Consider the following 22692-nt stretch of genomic DNA (forward strand, 5'->3'; position numbering starts at 1 on the left):
ATATCGTCCTGCAGACTGAGGCTATCCTCCTCGCTATTTACCACCCTACCAATTTTTGTATCATCAGCGAACTTACTGATCATACCTTTTACATTCATATCCAAGTCATTAATGTAGACCACAAACAGCAAGGGACCCAGCACCGATCCCTGTGGTACCCCACTGGCCACAGGCTTCCAGTCACAAAAACAACCTTCGACCATCACCCTCTGCCTTCTGCCACTAAGCCAGTTTTGTATCCAAAAACAACCTTCGACCATCACCCTCTGCCTTCTGCCACTAAGCCAGTTTTGTATCCAAAGTGCCAAGGCACCCTGGATTCCATGGGCTCGTACCTTCTTGATCAGTCTCCTGTGGGGGACTTTATCGAAGGTCTTACTGAAATCCATGTATACCACATCCACTGCGTTACCCTCACCCACACGCCTAGTCACCAAGTCTCACTGGATGCTGGCACACTAGCTTGTCTGAGGTCCATGTTCGCCAGTCTCGGAGAGTCTTACCTTCCACATCGCTCAAGCATGCCCATTAACATCCAATTGGGAATTCAGGAGAAACTTCTTTACTCAGAGGGTGGTTAGAATGTGGAACTCGCTACTACAAGGAGCAGTTGAGGCGAATAGCATAGATGCATTTGAGGGGAAGTTAGATAAACACATGAAGGAGAAAGGAATAGGAGGATATGCTGATGGGGTTAGATGAAGAAGGGTGGGAGGGGGCTCGTGTGGAGCATAAACACCGGCATGGACCTGTTGGGCCAAATGGCCTGTTTCTGTGCTGTACATTCTATGTAATTCTGTGTAACATGCAGCATTGGTAATGTTCATATGGGCTGGACCTTTCCACTCTCTTGACTGAGGAGTATTAATCCAGATATGAAGTGGCAGAGAAGGAATAAAGGAGATGTTACATAATAGAGTTTCATCATTGCACTCCAGTTGTTCATTTTTTCAAGTACTAAGTTGATTGAGTTTTCCTTTAAATATAGAATTGTTGTTACCTATATATATAAAATGACAGAACAAGTGCAGGTCAGCAACTTCGGCCACGCGTTGGAATCGCGCCACCAATTTTGGGCCGGGAACTGGCACGAGTTGAATTTCTCTGCCTCAGAGTATGGTGTTCCTTTCTGATCACCACGCTACAAAAAGATATACATGCACTGGAAATAGTAACAGGACAGATCCCAAGTGTAAAGAAAGAAAGACTTGCATTTATATAGCGCCTTTCACGACCTCAGGGCGGCCCAAAGCGCTTTACAGCCAAGAAGTACTTTTTGAAGTGCAGTCGCTGTTGTAATGATGTAAAGCTAGGAGGAAAGATTAGAGAAGTTCAAGCTTTGCAGTCTCAAGGGAAGGTGGTTAAAGGGGAGCCCCATTAAACATATGAAATATTAAATAGTATATAGATAATGAAAACCCAGAGGATTACTTCATAGGAAATCAGGACCAGGGGGAATAAATAGAATGATTGAAAGGTAAATATAAGGAAGAACTTCTTCACTCAAAGGATGATAAATGTTTGGAATAATCTGGCAAGCACAGCAGAAGAAAGAAAGGTATTGGGGTTGTTCAAAGTATAGCTGAGTGTGTGAATTAGTCTACTTGGAGGAATGAATTAGTGTACTGAAGCTTTGATAGACCCAATGGCCTTTTCTTGAACCTGAGTTTTTTTTTAATATACTTGCTTAAGTATAAAATCTATTGTTACCTGTTGCTTGGTGCTTCAGTGATTAAAAATCTTTATCTACCCAGGACTTTTGTAAGAATAATGCTCCAACGGACCAAATGGACAGTTACCTTCAGCGTTATTGTCGGAACAGGAGTTGGCCATTCAGCCCCTCCAGCCCGTTCTACCATTCAATTAGATCATGGCTGATCGATACCTCAAATCTATGTACTCGCCTTAGATCCATATCCCTCGATACCCTTGCCTAATAAAAAAAAAATCTATCGATCTCAATCTTGAAAATTTCGTTTGACCCAGCATCCACTGGCTTTTGGCGGAGAGAATTCCAGATTTCCACTACTGTTTGTGTGAAAAAATGCTTCCTAATTTCACTCCTAAATAGCCGAGCTTTAATTTTAAAATAGTGCCCCATTGTTCTGGATTCCACCACCAAAAGAATAGTTTATCTGCATCTCCTCTATGGAATCCTTTTATCATTGTAAATACCTCAATTAGACTGCCCCCTCAACCGTCTAAATTCAAGGGAATGCAACCCAAGTTTATGCAACCTGGCCTCATAATTTAACCCTTTATGCCCTGGTATCCTTCTGCTCAATCTGCTCTGTAACCCCTCCAAGGCCTACATATCCTTCCTGAAGTGAAGTGCCTAAAACTGAGATGACCAAGACTCTGTACAACTGAAGTATTCCAGCCCCTTTGAGATAAGGCCTCACAATCCACCAGCCTTTTTGATTTATTTTTGCACCTTTTAGTGATTTGTGTACATGGACACCCAAATCCCTTTGCTCCTCCGCAGTTCCTAGTCTCTCGCCATTTCGAAAATATGCCTATTTGCCTTTCTTGGATCCCAGGGTGGATTACCTCACACCTCCCCATCTGCCACAGTTTTGCCTGTTCACCTAACTATGTCCCTTTGTAACTTCCTGTTCCCACCTACACAACTCATTGTGCCTCCTAACTTAGTGTCATCTGCAAACTTGGGTGCACAGCTCTCTATTCCTTCAAGCCATTAATAAATATGGTGAAGAGCTGAGGCCCCAGTAAAGATCCTTGGGAAATACCTCTTGTCATATCCCATCAGAGTACAGTTCCTTTATCCCTACTCTGTTTCCTAACCAATTTCCAATCCATGTTGCAAAATTATCACCAATTCCATGCGCTTTCATTTTTGCTAGGTCAAAGACATGGGGCTCAATTTTAAACGGGTGGCGAGATGGCAGCGGGGGGGTTGGGGGGGGGGTGGTCAATAGGCACGCAGCAAACCCGGACAATAAAAACTTACTTTTCCCCACGCAATCGCAACTTAATTGATGGCTATTAATCTTGTTTCCGGGTTTGCCGTCGGAAAGCACACCCGCATGACAGGCTGTCAGCTGGCGCGTCTAGATTTAAAGAGCCATTGCGCCAATGGATTTTGCTGGAGCAAAGAGCCAGAAGACCCAATGGAGCAGCACAGGGGCAAGGCCGCTCCAAGATTCAGCGATGCCTCACTTGAGGTGCTACTGGCCGGGGTGAGGAGGAGGAGGGAACTATTTTACCCGGCCTGGGTTGAGGTGGCAGAGGTCACCGGCGGGAACAACATATCCCGCACTTGGGTCCAGTTCAGGAAGTGTTTCAATGACCTAACCAGGTCAGCAAAAGTGAGTACATTTACTGATTCTTCTGCATTCCGTGGTGCACATCACCCAACCCCTCCACAACTCATTCTGCACTGCCAAGACTACTCCATCACATCACTCCTCACACCCACTTAAGCCTCAACCTCAACTTACCTGCACCTCCTCAGCACTTCCTCACCTCCCTATTTGTGACCCCACCACTACCACTCTCCCCAATCCTCATCCAATGTGATGCCTCTGTCTCATACTCACCCTTTGATCCGTCTCTTTCACAGTCAGCCTCACCCAAAGCAATGCATTCATTGGTTGGCCACTTCACCCTCACTCACTCACACGTCTGTACTTTCTCCCCTTCTAGGAGAAGAGAGCTCAGAATGCACGCGAGAGGGCGAGGACTGGAGGGGGCCACAACAAATAGTGGTCCTCACAGACGTGGAGGAGGAGGAGGCGTTGGAGATCAGTTGCACCCTCGAGTGCCTGTCCGTCGGGAACGCCGAGACTGGCACCTCACAAACGTCTGGTGACACAACTTTAACATTCATCACACACAACATGAATTGTTGTTATTAATGACTGGCATGTTGAACACCTCAGTATGCTCATCGCAACATGACATCTGTGATGATGTTTAATATTGCCTTCTGTTCTCTTATAGGCCATTCAATGACTGCAGTGACGGCAGAGGGCGATTCCTCAGAGGACCTCCCGGCCTCTGAGGGTGCACCGTCACATCTTAGCGAGCCATCCACCAGCACAGATACTCACACCTCGGTGGGTCCTAGTAGTCAGTTAGTTGGGTTGGCACCTGCTGAGTCACCACACACAAGTGAGCACGAGCAGACACTGGTGGCAGGGGCAGCTGTGGAGAGTCCGCGTCGGTGGGAGCACTCCTCTCCAGGCTCTGCTCAGCTGGATACAGATGCTGAGCCCCAGAGGGCCATCCTTTAAAAGGAGAATGATCGAGGGACAGCAGCACATTTGCGAGGTACTGGAACAGGTGCCACGCGCACTCTCCACAATAGTGCAGAGGATGGAGGAGTCCAATTCCTGCGTGAGTGGAATGGTGGCACAGGTACAGGAGGGAATCTCTGAGATGGTGTCGCAGTCACGAGACTAACTGTCTGAGATAGTGTCACACGTAACTGCTGAAATGTGTGAAATAGTGTTGCAGGTAAGTGCGGGAATGTCTGCGATGGAGAGAAGGCTAGCCTCCCTTGAGCTTCAAGCATGGCTCACAAATGAGTCCATTCAGGCCCTGACGATGGCTGTGCGGACTCAGTGTGAACAACATTCTGCCGCCTTAAACAGGCTGACAGATACTTTAGAAGTGGCCTTGCAAGGCATCACACACGTCCTCCAAACTGTTGTCCAGCAGGGTGGTAGGAGTGGTGTGGTCCTGTCCCAGGAGGGGGATGATGGCGAAAGGGGACATGGAAGTGGGGACACCACTCAAAACCCTCTCACGTCTCACCCGTTGCCTCCCTCTCAACCAGTACCCGCAATGCTGCCTCCTCTCCAGGTGGCCGAGTCAGCCCCTGCAGAGGTGCAGGTGGGGCAGCTCCAAAACCCAGAGGTTGTAGGCCGGAAGCATCTAAGCAGTCCGGACATGGATATGAGCGACCTGCCTCTACCTCTGCTGCAGCCACAGGGGATGCACCTCATCGAAGCGGTAGGAAGAGAAAGGCTAAGGATTTGTGATCATGAAGGATATGCACTAGGGTGTCTGACAGACTGTCATGTTTTTCATTTCTATTTGGTTTATATTAAAGTCACATTAAATGGTCATTCTCACCACTACTGCCACATCTTGCCTATTCTTGACTGGCTTTTGTGATAGTGCTCTTTCATGTGCTTCACCATGAACAGCGACATTTGATGCCACTCAGTGGGTCACTTTACAGTGGGTGTTGTTGCAGGACTGTTTTTGTGCAGGGAGGCGGCGGGGGGGGGAGGGGGGGAGCTGAGCTGGTGTTGACGCTGGTCTTTCCAGGTGGTGTGAGGACTGGACTCTTCTCACTTTCTGATCTTTCGAGAACTATTCACACGAGTGACTCCCTGGCCTCACGAGCAGCCAGGGTTGAGCCCCTGCTCTGCCCATGGGTTCATCGTCCTCCTCCTCCTCCTCCTGCTCCAGCTCCTCCTCATTGAGGATGGCAGATGTAGATGGTGGATCAGGGGATGAGGCCTCCTCAACCAATACTCCTCTCTGTTGAGCCATGTTTTGCAGGACACAACACACTACTATAATGTGACCCACTCTCGCTGGTGCGTGTTGAAGCGCTCCCCCAGAACGATCGAGGCACCGAAATCGCATCTTCAGCAACCCTATCGCATGCTGAATTATAGACCTGGTGGTGTTGTGGCTGCAATTGTATCGATGCTGTTGCTCGGTGGATGGGGTTCCTCAGAGGTGTCATGAGCCACGTATGCAGGGTGTATCCCTTGTCCCCGAGGTGCCAACCCTTAAGGGTGTTCAGTGCATGGAAGAGGCCCGGGATGTTGGATCCCCTCAGAATGAAGGAATCGTGGCAGCTGCCAGGGAATCTGGCGCACACGGTGAAGAAATTTTTTGCGGTGGTCACAAACGAGCTGAACGTTGATGGACTGATATCCCTTTCTGTTGATGAACAGTCCTGGCTCGTGTGGAGGTGCTCGGATTGCTATACGCGTGCAATCGATTGCACCCTGTACACGTGGGAAGCCAGCCACAGAGTGGAATCCCACTTCCCTCTCCGTCTGGCTGAGGCCGTCCATGGGGAAGTTGACGTATTGCGAGGCCCTGCGAAACAAGCCATCGGTGACCTGCTTATGCACTTGTGGGCAGACGACTGAGAGACCCCGGCGATGTCCCCAGTGGCACCCTGGAACGATCCGGAGGTGAAGAAGTTGAGGGCAGTGGTGACTTTAACTGCAACGGGTAATGAGATGCCGCCAGGCCCAGCCGGGAGCAGCTCGGCATGAAGGAGGCTGCAGATGTCCGCGACCACCTGGCGACTCACTCTCAGCCTCCATATGCACTGCTCCTCAGAGAGGTCCAGGAAGCTGAGCCTCGGTCTGTAGACCCTCTGACGAGGGTGGTGCCTCCTGCGACGTCGCTTTCTCTGTTGTTGCCCTGTCTGCTCCCGTGCAGGTCCCTGTGGCGCAGCACTGTATTGTGGAGCTCCGAGTGGCGGAAGTGCACGCCGTGCCTGGCGAGGATGGTGATGTTGCTCGTCCTCGGATGTAGTGGTGAATGCAGCCTGACGGTGTCAGTTTGTGGGGGTCCGAAAAGTTGGTAAATATGTGTAAACAGAAGAATTCTGAGTGGAAACCAAGAATTTTCCGTCCAAACACAAAAATCTCCCAGCCAAACGTTTGTCTGAGCAAACTGAGTGCCCTGCTGCAATAACTCACCTTTTATCCCCATCTGTCAAACAGGGATTTAAATGTCCAAATGGCTATCTGAAACACGACTCCTTCACCATGGCGTGTTTCACACAGCACGGGAAACACGCTGAGGCAGCGTTGACATCGCTTGCCTTCGTAATTAATTACATTCATGCACGTTTGAAGTACTCTAATTGCCGGCAGGACTTCCGAGTTGGGGAATAGCGCGCGCACCCAGATGACTCTGGGTCGAGCGCTTTCTTCAGCGTGTTGGAGCCGGAATTTCTGCCCACTCCGGGAAAAAAAAACACGATTTTCTTTGCCCCCAACGCACCCCGACTTTCATTTTAAAAATTGAGCCCATGGTTTTTAAAGAGATTCTTAAAGGAGGAAAGGGAGTTGGAGAGGCTGAAGGGGTTTCGAGAGGAAATTCCAAAGCATGGGGCCTAGGCACCTGAGAGCACAGCTTCCAAAGGTGTGACGAACAGAGGGGTGATACATAAACGCTCAGAGGAACAGAGAGTTTGGGAGTAAGGGGTTGTGGGGCTGGAGGAATTAGAGAGATAGGAAAGGGTGAACCAAAGTGGAGAGGGAAAAAGGTTAATATTAACAATAATCTCCTTCACTCTCTAATTTTTGGAAGGGTCCCGACTGTCACATATCCTCTTTAAAATAAAAATATAATTTCACTGCGGCAAATGTGACCAACACAAACAACGTACGATAAGCAGACACAAAGGAAAAGGGAAATATTTGCTGGAAGTTCTCCTGACACCACCCCCCCCCCCGAGGAGTTTACAAATCTTACCCAGTAAGACGTCTTCATCTGGCCAGTAATCCCAGTTTTCCTGAATTCCACGCATCCCGTGAGACCTTTGACCCCCACATCGTCTTGTTACCACTTGGACAGCAGATGAGATCGCAGATTCCTCAGAGAGCAGTCCTAATTCGAGATGGACAACTGGTCAACGTAAAAGGGGAGAGAGAAGTTGATTGTCATATAATAACAACAACAACAGCTTGCATTTATATAATGCCTTTAACGTAGTAAAACGTCCCAAGATTAGATTTGATAGAGGTATTGAATACTTCACCTTGTGGCTCAGCCAGGAACAAATAAACCCATCCCAAATACAATTCGCGAACCCTGGACATATGAGCCATTCAACCACCTAACTTTCATCTGGTTTTGCTTGAAACATACAAAACAGCTTGGGGCCTTTTGGCATTCAAGATTTAAAAATGTAGTTTGTAGCTGCTAGGCTGAAAATGGTTAAAATCCAGAAAGATGCAATCTTTATGAATAGCTGGTCTGATCCTTATTAGTAAGCTCATGAGAAATAGTTCAAAGAGCTTTGTGCCCAGTGTTTGAGAAAATTGCACTTAGCATTTCCCATTGGTTCTCAGGAGAATTCCCTTAAATGTTTTAAGAATTGTAGTGACAAATGAATTATGAATCGTTAGTCTTTTGAGAATCTTCAAAATGCTTCTTGCCTGTTGCATTCCTGAAGCACAGATAAATTTTAAGGCTGTGTGTGTTTTTTTTTGAGCAGGATGCTGAAACAGGCCATCGCAATGAGAGTGCTGATCACTCAAGCGAGCCTCACTATAAATGATGACGTTACCAATCACTGTAAATCATCGGAACTGCTGAGGCTGACACTGGATAATGTTCTGTTGAACCTCGCGCCAGCAGTGAACCACTCCCGAACTCCATCGCGGGAATTCCGAGCGGAGCCCAGTGATGGCTTTTCGGAACTTTACATGCTCGAGGTTTGCATTGGGGACTTGCAGATTGACAACCAACTTTACCACAAGGCCAGCTTTCACTTCCCTGCCCTGCTCTGCCAAGAGCTGAAACCAGAAAGCCTGCAGTGGAAGAATGGCTCCAATTCAACACTTTCGGCCAAGGATCTTGACGGCTACAAACGCAAATGTTTTCTGAAAGCCTGTGTCCTCTTAAGGGAGCAGAGCTTTGTCTTCACTGTGAATGAACTCGACTTTGAATTGAAACCAGCAAGACTCTATGTGGAAGACACGTTTGTTTACTATATAAAGACTCTGTTTAATACTTACATCCCTGACACTGGGCTGTACCATAAACAAGTGAGGACATCTTCCTGGTCAGTAGCTGACCTTCCTATGCCTGTGCAAGTGGTCAACGCAACACCGGCCCTAGTGAATCCGATCAAACTGCAAAGGTTGGCCATCCAACCTGTGAGCTTGCTAGTCAGTGTCCACGCTTCAATAAAGTTATACATTGCGTCAGATCACGCTCCACTTTCCTTCTCGCTCTTTGAGCGGGGGCCCATCAACACTACGCCCAGACAGCTTGTCCATGCACTCGCCATGCACTACGCTGCTGGAGCATTGTTTCGAGCAGGTTAGTACAGCGGATACAATTTAGACATTCCGATTCAAGACCATCGGCGGGGATTCTCAACTTGAGCCGGGGCTGTAAAACGGGCGATATCGTCTCGGCTGCCCGTTACACCTCTGGCCCTGATCTCACCCGCTTTATGCCCTTGCCGAAGCTGAAAGTTCAGCGCCATGTATTTTCTGGCTATTAAGAGGCTGTGCATAATCTCCAGCTTTCTGGCATGGATACAGACAGGGTACAGATACTCTTGCTAAAAAAAAAAAGCAGAAAAAGATGAAAATGTTGGTGTTTGATCAATTAGCTGATCTCATCCAGGGAGAGCAGCATTTGAGGTTGTATAATTGGCCTCAGTACCCTTGAACATAGGAAGAGGAGTAGGCCATTCAGCCCCTCAAGCCAGTTCTGCCATTCAATTAGATCATGGCTGATCTGTATCTTAACACCATTTACCCACCTTGGTTCCATAACCCTTAATACCCTTGCCTAACAAAAATCTATCAATCTCAGATTTGACATTTTCAATTGACCCCCCCAGTCTTCACAGCTTTTTGAGGGAGAGATTTCCACTCCCCTTTGTGTGAGGGAGAGATTTCCATTCCCCTTTGTGTGAAGAAGTGCTTCCTGCCATCACCCCTGAACAGCCTAGCTCAAATTTTAAGGTTATGCCCCCTTGTTCTGGACTTCCCCACCAGAGGAAATAGTTTCTCTCTATCTACCCCTATCAACTCCTTTAATCATCATGAATGCCTTAATTGCATCACCCCTCAATCTTCTATACCCAAGGAAAAACAAGCATAGTCTATGCAACCTGTCCTCATTAATTAACATTTTTAGCCCAGTTAGAGGGTGAAACATGGTCCAGGGGTTCCCATTTCTGATTGCTATCACGTGCCCTCTGTTGGAGAATGCATGCACACATCAGGTGACGGTAAGGTCAGGACTGGCTGCTTTGTCCTACATGGTCACAAAGCTTGTTGACACTGGTGCTCATTAAAGAGAAAAGGAAACACTTGCATTTATATTGCAACTTTCACGACCTACAGCCAATGAAGTACTTATGAAGTGCAGTCATTGTTGTAATGTAGGAAACACGGCAGCCAATTTTGTGCACAGCAAGGTCCCGGAGGGAGGATGTTGCCAGGACTGGAGAATTTTAGCTACGAGGAAAGATTGGATAGGAACAGAGGAGGCTGAGGGGCAATTTAACTGAGGTGTATAAAATTATGAGGGGCCTAGGTAGAGTGGATAGGGAGGATCTATTTCCCATAGCAATGGGGTCAATAACCAGGGGGCATGGATTTAAAGTAATTGGTAGAAGGATTAGAGGGGAGCTGAGGAGAAATTTTTTCACCCGGAGAGTGGTGGGGGTCTGGAACTCACTGCCTGAAAGGGTGGTCGAGGCAGAAACCCTCAATTCATTTAAAAAGTACTTGGGTGTGCACTTGAAGTGCCGTAACCCACACAGCTACGGACCAAGTGCTGGAAAGTGGGATTAAGCTCTTCTTCGGCCGGCACGGACACGATGGGCCGAATGGCCTCCTTCTGTGCCGTAACTTTCTGTGATTCCCACAAACAGCAACGTGATAATGACCATTAAACTATACAGCAGTAATGAGTCAGCACCCTCAGCGGAGAAAGGCAGAACATTCTAGGGAAGGAGAAAAGAATATATACATTGCCGCTTCCCAAGAATACTTTTTAATAATATTGACAATTATGAAGGCCCCTACAACTTTTTGGACTAGTGCAGTTTTAGAAAATCGAACCAAATTGAAATTTGTTTTTAATTTATGTTTTCATTTTGCTTTCCTGATTTACAATATTTGTTTATAGACTTTTATAAATTCCAAAGCTTGACATTTAATTATTCCTACCTCCATTCCCCACTTCCCTCTTGTACTTTGTCCACTTTTCCCCTACCTGCCTCCTCCCCAACTCATTACTGCAAGTCTGAGAAAACCAGTAGGCCTGTGCTGCTGGGAAGTACCATTTAGCTCTCTCTATTTACATTTTTCCATCCACTGTCCTGTTTGCACAAGTATATCAGCACAGTAAGAGAAAAAAATAAAAGCATTGTGAGTGAAAACCTGCAGGCTTTTCATCCCAACTCAAATGGCCAGGATCTGTCCACAAGTGACCTCTACTATTGACCCCATTTTAGGGTCAACGGGGGTCACCTCATTTAAATAGTAGTGGCGGTCACCTGCCGCACTAGGGATACACCTGAGGAACCCACTTTTCCCCAAGAGGCGTGATTCCCGGTGGAGTGTGCTGCTGCAGGGATGGGGGTGGGGGATTGTTATTGAGCTATCAGGATACCCAGTTCCATCAATTCCATCCCCAATTTTAATTTCCGATTAGAAATCTGAGGAAATGTGGCAATCCATGTAATCTCCTCAAATGGCATAGTTCAGACCAGCACCTCCGTATGGAGGGAGGGGGACGTACCACACCCCACACTGACACACTATGAGATACATGTCAGTGACCATTTCCAAAGGAACGAGCATTTGGCTTGGTGTTAGCAAAACCCCCCTCTGAGTTAGAAGGTGCAGGGTTCGAACCCCGCTCCAGATAGTCCCAGCAAGTGGAGACCAGAGCTACCAGCTCTGAATCCTGGGTTAACATCCAACGGCAATACTCGCGTCTGGTGGACCTGAGTGGCCCCTCCTCATCCAACGGGTTGTGGGAGCCCATAAAACCCTCCTGCTGTACGCGACTAGTCAGCCTGCAAATCCTTCCAATAGTTCTCGCCCTTCTCCACGGGCATCATGTAAAGATATGAAAGGCAACAACAGCCGTTTTTATTTACTCTAAACAAACGTTCTCATTTGTGTAGTCTTTTGCCATTGACGTTTTGGTTTATGTTCCCTGTAGGCTGGGTTGTTGGATCTTTGGAAATTCTTGGAAGTCCAGCTAATTTGGTGCGAAGTATAGGTAATGGGATAGCGGATTTCTTCAGACTCCCGTATGAGGGACTAACTCGCGGTCCAGGTGCCTTTGTCAGTGGAGTCTCCAGGGGAACAACTTCATTTGTAAAACATATTTCCAAAGGTAATTTTTTTTTCTCACTACTTTCTTACACAGTATATGCGACACATAATATTAGTTTGTAATCCTGTAATAATCCATAGAAAAATGAGAAACTGGAAACTTCTGTTAAGCAGTATTATGTTAGCACTTCGAACAAATAGGGAAAGCCTAACTGTACAGGTTTCTATAATGGGCATTTGTAGCGTTTCAGGTAAAGTGTAATTTTAAATAACTCTCAATTGTTAATATGTTCTTCCTTATAGTTAAATGTTAATATTCACATATGTGATATGTACTTATACACTTAAAAAGGAAAAATTTGAAGGGCTACGGGGAAAGAGCAGGGGAGTGGGACCAATTGGATAGCTCTTTCTGAGAGCCGGCACAGACATGATGGGCCGAATGGCCTCCTTCTGTGCTGTATGATTCTATGTATGTAAGTTAGATAAGACGAGCGTAATTCATTAGTATGTCCTTCATTTGAAGAAAACAAATATACTTTTGAGGCCTGGTTGCTGACACGTACAATAATTTAATTGGCATATACATATTGGGTCTTACTATTATCTTTCATCCTTCAAAAATAGTGAAGATAGGTCATCTGTTTTAGAGTGCAGAAAAGAGAAAAAGTTCTTTTCTACCTTTTCCCCAATGCACAGAGATAGTAAAAGGGCAGTTTAAAAGTAGTTTGCTAATTAGCATTTCATTTTATCAGATCAAAATTTTTAATATTGGATAAATACCTGACCATTTCTCACACCATGGCCATACAAAGAGGATCTGAAATTAAAATATTAATAGAAAAATGTTACACTCTTCCTTACATTTAAATTGTACATTCTCATAACTTTATTAAATGGTAGAAAATAAGAGTATATTATGAAGGTGGGAAGTACCTTCTGTATCTAGACCATTGAATATTGGCAAAGTTTCATTCAACACCTGGAAATAATAATTTTCAGCAACCTTCCAATTACAAATTCTTAGCTTTTACAGAAACATGGCTTAAACAGGAATGGCAGCTCAACGTTCCTGGTTACAGGGTTTTCAGACGAGATAGAGAGGGGGATAATAAAGGAGGGGGGGTGTGGCAATATTGGTTAAAGAAACAACTATGGCTGTGAGGAGGAATGATATGTGAGAAGGATCATTAAATGAGGCCATATGGGTTGAGGTAAAGAACAAAAAAGGGGCAGTCACACTGCTGGGAATGTACAATAGACCCCCAAACAGTCAGAGGGAGATAGAAGAGCAAATATGTCGGCAAATTTCTGAGAAATGCAAAAACAATAGGGCAGTAATAATAGGGGATTTAAACTACCCTAATATTAGGGTACAATCAGTGTAAAAGGTATAGAGGGTGCAGAATTCTTAAATTGCATTCAGGAGAACTTTTTTAGCCAGTATGTAGCAAGCCCAACAAGAATGGGGGCAGTTCTGGATTTAGTTTTAAGGAATGAAGCTGGGCAGGTGGAAGGAGTATCAGTGGGAGAGCATTTTGGTGGCAGTGATCATAATTAAGTTAGATTTAGCATAGTTATGGAAAAGGACAGAGATAGAACAGGAGTAAAAGTTCTAAATTGGGGAAATGCCAATTTTACTAAGCTGAGAAGTGATTTAGCAAAAGTGGACTGGAAACAGCTACTTGAAGGTAAATCAGTGTCAGAGAAGTGGGAGGCATTCAAGGGGGAGTTTCAAGGGGTTCAGAGTAAACATGTGCCCACAAAGAAAAAGGGTGGGACTGCCAAATCTAGAGCCCCCTGGATGACAAGGAGCATACAGGGTAAGATAAGGCAAAAAAGGGAAGCTTATGTCAGACACCAAGAGCTCAGAAAGCCTAGAGGAATATAGAAAGCAGGGGTGAAAGTAAAAAGGAAATTAGGAAAGCAAAGAGAGGGCATGAAACAATACTGGCGAGTAAAATTAAGGAAAACCCAAAAATGTATTATAAATACATAAAGAGCAAGAGGATAACTAAGGCAAGAGTAGGGCCTATTAGAGACCAAAAAGGTAACCTATGTGTGGAGGCGGAAGATGTTGGTATGGTTCTTAATGAATACTTTGCGTCTGTCTTCACAAAAGAGAGGGACGATACAGACATTGTAGTTAGGGAGGAGGAGTGTGAAAAATTGGATGGAATAAACATAGTGAGAGAGGAAGTATTAAGGGGATTAGCATCTTTGAAAGTAGATAAATCACCAGGCCCGGATGAAACGTATCTCAGGCTGTTAAGAGAAGCAAGGGAGGAAATAGCGGAGGCTCTGACCATCATTTTCTATGATGTGGAGATGCCGGTGATGGACTGGGGTGGACAAATGTAAGGAATCTTACAACACCAGGTTATAGTCCAACAATTTTATTTTAAAATCACAAGCTTTCGGAGATTATCTTCTTCGTCAGGTGAGTAGTGAATGCGAGGTTCTCAAATCGCATATCTTATATTAGGCTGGGACACCATCACACCAATCAAAGGTGTTGTTGGTGTTCAGACAGGTTAGCCACGGAAAACATTGTGTATTGCTGAATACACAATGTGTCAAATTATACAGACAGAGAGAAAGTGACCCGAAAGGCAGAGAGAGAGAGAATTTCCAGTTGTATTAAAAACAGATAACTTTTTTTTCCTTGCTGGTGGGGTTACATGTAGCGTGACATGAACCCAAGATCCCGGTTTAGGCCGTCCTCATGGGTGCGGAACTTGGCTATCAATATTCTGCTCGACGCTTTTGCGTTGTCATGTGTCTCGAAGGCCGCCTTGGAGAACGCTTACCCGAAGATCGGTGGCTGAATGTCCTTGACTGCTAAAGTGTTCCCCGACTGGGAGGGAACCCTCCTGTCTGGCGATTGTTGCGCGGTTGTCCGTTCATCCGTTGTCGCAGTGTCTGCATGGTCTCGCCGATGTACCATGCTCCGGGGCATCCTTTCCTGCAACGTGTGAGGTAGACAACGTTGGCTGAGTCACAGGAGTATGAACCATGTACCTGGTGGGTGGTATCCTCTTGTGTGATGGTGGTATCTGTGTCGATGATCTGGCAGGGTTGTGTGGTGTCGTGGATGCTGTTCTTCTGAAAGCTGGGTAATTTGCTGCGAACGATGGTCTGTTTGAGGTTGGGTGGCTGTTTGAAGGCAAGTAGTGGAGGCGTGGGGATGGCCTTAGCGAGGTGTTCGTCGTCATCGATGACATGTTGAAGGCTGCGGAGAACATGGCGTAGTTTCTCCGCTCCGGGAAAGTACTGGACGACGAAGGGTACTCTGTTGGTTGCGTCCTGTGTTTGTCTTCTGAGGAGGTCTATGCGATTCTTCGCTGTGGCCCGTTGGAACTGTCGATCGACAAGTCGAGCGTCATATCCCGTTCTTACGAGGGCGTCTCTCAGCGTCTGTAGATGTCCATCGCGTTCCTCCTCGTCTGAGCAGATCCTGTGTATTCGTAGGGCCTGTCCATAGGGGATGGCCTCTTTGACGTGGTTAGGGTGGAAGCTGGAAAAGTGGAACATCGTGAGGTTGTCCGTGGGCTTGCGGTAGAGTGAGGTGCTGAGGTGCCCGTCTTTGATGGAGATTTGTGTGTCCAAGAAAGAAACCGATTCTGAGGAGTAGTCCATGGTGAGTTTGATGGTGGGATGGAACTTGTTGATGTTATCGTGTAGTCTTTTCAGTGATTCTTCGCCGTGGGTCCATAGGAAGAAAATGTCGTCGATGCATCTGGTGTATAGCGTTGGTTGGAGGTCCTGTGCAGTGAAGAAGTCGTGCTCGAACTTGTGCATGAAAATGTTGGCGTATTGGGGTGCGAATTTGGTCCCCATGGCTGTTCCGTGTGTTTGGGTAAAGAACTGATTATCGAAGGTGAAGACATTGTGATCCAGGATGAAGCGGATGAGTTGTAGGATGGCGTCTGGAGATTGGCTGTTGTTGGTGTTGAGTACTGATGCTGTTGAGCAGAAAAATCGTCGAGCAGAAATTGATAGCCAAGTTCCGCACCCATGAGGACAGCCTCAACCGGGATCTTGGGTTCATGTCATGCTACACGTAACCCCACCAGCAAGGAAAAAAATGTTATCTGTTTTTAATACAACTGGAAATTCTCTCTCTCTCTCTGCCTTTCGGGTCTCTTTCTCTCTGTCTATGTAATTTGACACATTGTGTATTCAGCAGACTGGGACCTACCGTTTTCCGTGGCTAACCTGTCTGAACACCAACGACACCTTTGATTGGTGTGATGGTGTCCCAGCCTAATATAAGATATGCGATTTGAGAACCTCTCATTCACTACACACCTGACGAAGGAGATAATCTCCGAAAGCTTGTGATTTTAAAATAAAATTGTTGGACTATAACCTGGTGTTGTAAGATTCCTTACATCATTTTCTAATCCTCCCTGGCTACAGGCGTGGTGCCGGAGGATTGGAGGACTGCTAAAGTTGTACCGTTGCTTCAAAAGGGAGAGAGAGATAGACCTAGTAATTATTGGCCAATCAGTCTAACCTCAGCGGTGGGCAAATTATTGGAATCGATTATGAGGGACAGCATAAATCGTCATTTTGAAATGCACGGGTTAATCAAGGACAATCAGTATGGATTTGTTATGGGAAGGCCTTGTCTGACTAACTTGATTGATTTTTTTGAGCAGGTAACAAGGAGGGTTGATGAGGGTAACATGTTTGATGTAGTGTACTTGGATTTTAGCAAGGCTTTTGACAAGGTCCTACATGGCAGACTGGTCAAAAGAGTAAAAGCCCATGGGATCCAAAATTGGATCAGTGGCAGGAAGCAAAGTGTAATGGTTGACGGGTGTTTTTGCGACTGGAATGCTGTTTCCAGTGGGGTCCCGCAAGGCTCAGTACTAGGTCCCTTACTTTTTGTGGTTATATATTAATGATTTGGACTTGAATGTGGGGAGCTTGATCAAGAAGTTTGCAAATGATACAAAAATTGGCCGTGTGGTTAATAGTGAGGAGGAATGTTGTAGACTGCAGGAAGATATAAATGGACTGGTCAGGTGGGCAGAAAAGTGGCAAATGGAATTCAATCCGGAGAACTGTGAGGTAATGCATTTGGGGAGGTCAAACAAGACAAGGGAGTACACAATAAATGGGAGGATACTGAGAGGCGTAGAAGAACAAAGGGACCTTGGAGTGCATGTCCACAGATCCTTGATGGTAGCAGGACAGGTAGATAAGGTGTTTAAAAAAGCATATGGGATACTTTCCTTTATTAGCCAAGGTATAGAATATAAGAGCAGGGAGGTTATGCTAGAACTGTACAAAACATTGGTTCGGCCACAGCTTAAGTACTGCGTACAATCCTGGTCACCACATTACAGGAAAGATGTGATTGCACTCGAGAGGGTACAGAGAAAATTTACAAGGATGTTGCCAGGACTGGAGAATTTTAGCTATGAGAAAAGATTGGATAGGCTGGGGTTGTTTTCCTTGGAACAAAGGAGGCTGAGGAGTGATTTAATTGCGGTCTATAAAATTATGATGGGACTAGATAAAGTGGATAGGAAGGACCTAGTTCCCTTAGCAGATGGGTCAGTGACCAGGGGGCATAGATTTAAAGTAATTGTAGAAGGGTTAGAGGGGAGCTGAGGAGAATTTTTTTCACTCAGAGGGTGATGGGGGTCTGGAACTCACTGCCTGAAAGAGTGGTAGAGGCAGAAACCCTTAACTCATTTAAAAAATACTTCAATGTGCACTTGAAGTGCTGTAACCTACAGGGCTACGGACCAAGTGCTGGAAAGTGGGATTAAGCCAGATAGCTATTTTTCAGCCGGCACGGACACGATGGGCCGAATGGCCTCCTTCTGTGCCGTAGGTTTCTATGATTCTGTAATATGTTATAAGGTAGAATGAAGCAAGGAACCGAAACAAAGAATCTTCATTTGTTCAAAATATGTGGGGGATTTTTTTTATTTATTGCAGATAAACTATAAATCCATATAATGATGCAAGGGACATTATCTTCCCATTAAAGTGTCTTATGAGACACATCTTGGCGTCTGTGTAATTGTAATTGCGTGATGGTACCTGCACCATGTTTTTTTTCTTCACAAACCGAGTGTGCTGGGTCGTACTTTGGCAGTGGGCAGATTGTAGTTTTTTTTTTATGAGGCCAAATGTTCCCCAGTGGCCCTGTCATTGGGTTTTTTTTATAGTACAGACTGTTCCTGGCTGCCTCGGCCGTTGCCTCTTATCTGCAAGATTCGCCAACATGACAATGACCCATCTTTTTAAAAGAAAATTAATGGTTGCCAAAGAAACCCTGGACCTTTCAAAATTGAACTAGCTTTGGCCACATAAAGCATAATATGATGATGAATGGATAAACGTATGTCTGGGAGGGAGTGGTTAGTGGAGTTCTGAAGGAATCTATTCTGGGTCATCTTCTGTATTCATAAACAGTAAGAAGGTTGTCCATCTAGGAATAATATGCCTTTTTGCTGATGACAGCAAATCATGTTGTCATGTTGCAAGAAGAAGGGAGAATCATTCAAAGTGATCAGGACAAACTGAGTGGGTGGGCTGAGGAGCGACAGATGGATTTTAATTTTAAATGTAAGGTTAGATAGAATTACATAGAATTTACAGTGCAGAAACAGGCCATTCGGCCCAACTTGGTCTATGCCGGTCTTTATGCTCCCCGTGATCCAAGGTAATGTCCAAAGGGAATTTACAAGAGGATTTGAGAAACAAAAGAATAGAATTCTTACCATAAATTATATTGAAGTTAAAATCAGAAAACAAAGAGAACGATAATTGGGGGAGAAGAGAGAATTGAAGAAAAAAGGGAAGACAAGTGAAGTGTTTTAACATTTTCTTATTTTTATTAAAAAAAATTGGATGTTTTCTTTCAGGTTAATATTACAGTAATAAATCTATTTCTGGCATCTGCGTATTACTGTAATATTCAGATTATTTCAGTGTAACAGTGCGTGCGCGCTAAAAGCTTTAAAAATATAGTTGTCCCAGGAAGAAGAAATTTGTATGGTTGCTGGTGGTCCAGAAGGTTAAATTGTGAAGAGTCACAGAGTCAAACGTGGAAGAAAGACTTTTGAGAGGGGACATGAGTGAGATCACAACTATGCTGACCAACATGGATGATGTAGATGTATAGCAAGGTTATTTATCATAAACCTATAATCACAGAACTATAATGGGGTTGCCAACCCTCCAGGATTACCCTGGAGTCCCCAGGAATTAAAGACTGAGCACTGGGACACTGCTACAAGCAAACACCCAGGAGAAAAATCAAAGAGGCATTAACAAATTGTTTTTTAACAAAATTATTTTGAACACTTTGTTTATTAGTTAAAAAAAATCTGAGATGGCGAAAAAAAAGCTTTTGATTGACAGTGAAGAATCATCCAATCGGGTAATGAAGAGTCTGTTCGCTTTCCGATTGGCCGTGGGAAGGGGTGCCTCGCGAGTATGGGCGCGTTGGACGACCAATGGAGGGAGTGTGGGGGTGGGGTGGCCGGAGGCCAGAGGTCATGCGATGACACCTCCAGGAATAGTCCAACCCGAGTTGGGTTACCCTAAACTATAAGGGCTGACTTTACATTGGGGAGGTCGTGGGGGGGGGGCCTAAGGGAGCGGTGAAAGATCCGGCCCCCCGGAGCATTTGCCGGCTCCGAGTCTGACTCCCGCCCGAAGCTGGCGGGAATCAGGTCTCTGCAGACGAGCGGGGGGTCAAAATCGGTGGAGGAGGGTGAGGCTACTCCCGGGGACCCACACAATCGGTCCCCGGCAAGTTAAGTACAGATTAACAGGTTGGCGGGGGGGGGGAGGTGGTGGTAAGTCCACGATCGAGGGGAAAGGAAACCCGGAGCAGGAGAGGCCTGGGCCTGGACCGAAGACCACGAGAGGCCGTAGTCGGGCCAGCAGTTGAAATGGCGTTCGCGTCCCGACGACAAATTAGGCCCCCACTCCTTTTGGGGCGGGCGGCCTTCCCGTGCCCGTAATGTAAAATTGTGGTTGTGGGGGGGAGTAGCGGTAACACATCAGGAATATGGTGCGAGCACCCTCCCGCCAAGCAGGGGGATTCAAAATCGATGATGGCGGGGACCCCCACGGAATCCATTGAATGCACAAAGCCTCGCCAGTCATCAGTGCGGAGGTACATGAAGTGAAAAGAAAAATGAAAGAAAGACTTGCATTTATAAAGTGCCTTTCACGACCTAAGGACGCCCCAAAGCGCTTTACAGCCAATGAAGTACTTTTGAAGTGTGTTCACTGTTGTCATGTAGGAAGGAGCAGGATTGATTTCTTGTCTAATTGAAGCAGTGATAATTGTTCTAAATATATGCTTTGTAAAAAAAAAACATAGCATCATGCTGAGTCAGTGTTTTGTGCATTTCTGTTCAGGCACTCTGACATCGATAACTAATCTGGCAACAAGTTTGGCCCGAAACATGGATCGGCTGTCTCTGGATGAAGAGCACTATAACCGGCAGGAGGAATGGCGGAGACAGCTTCCAGACAGCCTGGGGGAAGGCCTGCGGCAGGGATTGTCCCGGCTGGGAATCAGTCTGCTGGGTACGGCAATATTGACCGGCTTTTACGAGCCTGATAATAAATCCAAGGTGCAACGTAAACCGCAGAGCTCATCAGAGTAAATTCTAAAGATAGACCTCCAAGTTGAGCATTGAATCTGTACAGTATTAGAAAACCAATAACCCCATCACTGAAGACAGTGTATTGTAAAACAGGCCACGTTTCAGCGATGCCCTTTAATGTAGGTTCAGTTATTGATGACTGTAAATGTGTCTACGATGTGTCACCCATTTATGTTGAAGCACTTCAGCCTTGTTTATACGGTTTAAGTTCTGTGTAAACTTTGAAGAAAATCAGTTCATAATGAAGGAATCCAGACCTGCCTGCCCCCGAATGATTCTGCTCGCTTCAGGGAAATGAATCTATTAATCTCAATAAGATATTGCAGTTCCACGCACAGTTTTGTTTGCGAAGCAGATTTACATGTCTGCGGCGTGCCGCACTGTGAGACATGTTTGGTGCTTGCACATGAGAATTTATCTGGTGATTCTGAGAAAAACTATCCTATTCTGTTCATTTCATTAGAAAAACTTCTTTTCTTTTTTAAAAAAAGCATCAAAATCCATTTTGTAAAAGTCGTCCTTCAACAGCATGGGTGTTATTTGATTTTTTTTGGGTGTTTTTGAGGAGGAGGGTGAGAACAACTTTACATAAAGATCTATCAACCCTTTGTCAGCATTTCTTTGAATTGTACTCTAGGAAGGAACATTAATGTGCTAGGTTTTCCCATTCTCATTATTTTGTTACAGGGCACTCCTGTTAAAATGTAGAACTGATTTCCACAATGTTTTTATTCGCTTCTTCAGGCGTGATCATTACACAGAGAGAATGATATTGCACCAAAAGCTATTTTATTTTGATAATGGTGCAGTTGTGGAGACTGCTCAAAGAGCTCACTATGATATTTAGACTGTCTAGACTAGTAGATATTAAAGAATGATATGTCGAAGTATCAAGAATAGTCGAACAAACTGGTATGTGCCAAAATGAAAATGAGAATATGAGCTAAAAAATTACGCGACTGAACGGAAGGTCCACCGAATAAGATTCTATGACAAAAGGAAATCTTGTATTTTAATAAACTACACAATATGTAAATAGGTTGGACTAATACATTATATTAAAAGGGACCATAGTTTGTCAACAGTGATTTTCTAATATCAGCATTTGATGGTGGAATAAATTTGAATTTTCATCTTCTGACAACATCTGTTGTTGTAAATTATAAAACCCTATCACTGTTTGCTGCTCTGTGTACTTGCACCTATTATACGTTTGGGTATTTACTAGTCGACCTCCTATGGCATTGTGCACAGGAAGTCTAGACCAAGTGTAATCTTCAGGTGAAGCAAGGATAGAGGGCCGGGGCATAATTGGACCAGGGAGCATTGATGTAATTTAGTTGCCATTTTAAAGTCGTAGATTCTGCCCCTATTTGTTTGATTTTATATTTTTATTGTTTATAGTTACATAGCAAAACATATTGCAACTTGAGAAGCAGAGAAATACAATTGGTTGCAGCATGGACACTCCTCTGCAGTAAATAAAGAAAGACTTGCATTTATATATTGCTTTTCACGACCTCAGGACATCCCAAAGTGCTTTACCACCGATTAAGTGCTTTTGAAGTGTAGTCAATATAGGAAACACGGCAGCCAATTTGCTGAAAGCAAATGCACTGAAAGGTCCCACAAACAGCAATGTGATGAATGGCCAGATAATCTGTTCCAGTGATGTTGGTTGAGGGATAAATATTGGCCTGGACACCAAGGAGAACTCCCCTGCTTTTCTTCAAATAGTGCCATGGGATTTTTTATGTCCACCTGAGAGGACAGATGGGGCCTCGGTTTAACGTCTCATCCGAAAAATGGCATCTCCGACAGTGCAGCACTCCCTCAGTACTGCACTGAAGTGCCAGCCTAGATTTTGTGTTCACGTCGCCAGAGTAGGACTTGAACCCACAACCTTCTCACTCGGAAGCAAGCGTGCTACCAACAGTACAGGTTAAGGAGCTTGAAGGTGCGAAACTGAGGTGCTACAACATCATTGGGGAAAG

The 22692-nt window shown here is 45.3% G+C and overlaps 1 protein-coding gene across 2 annotated transcripts in view; it reads left to right on the forward strand.

Moving 5' to 3' along the window:
- Positions 1 to 22692, forward strand: part of LOC137310136 (intermembrane lipid transfer protein VPS13B-like) — an 875231-nt gene that overhangs the window by 839797 nt on the left and 12742 nt on the right. For both annotated transcript variants that reach the window (XM_067978114.1, XM_067978120.1), the window contains exons 56-58: positions 8228 to 9057; positions 11932 to 12108; positions 20448 to 20618. In XM_067978114.1, coding sequence (XP_067834215.1) covers positions 8228 to 9057; positions 11932 to 12108; positions 20448 to 20618 — 1178 coding nt within the window. The remainder of the gene's footprint in view (positions 1 to 8227; positions 9058 to 11931; positions 12109 to 20447; positions 20619 to 22692) is intronic.

The sequence above is a fragment of the Heptranchias perlo genome, chromosome 3, assembly GCF_035084215.1.
Source record: "Heptranchias perlo isolate sHepPer1 chromosome 3, sHepPer1.hap1, whole genome shotgun sequence".
NCBI lineage: Eukaryota > Metazoa > Chordata > Chondrichthyes > Hexanchiformes > Hexanchidae > Heptranchias > Heptranchias perlo.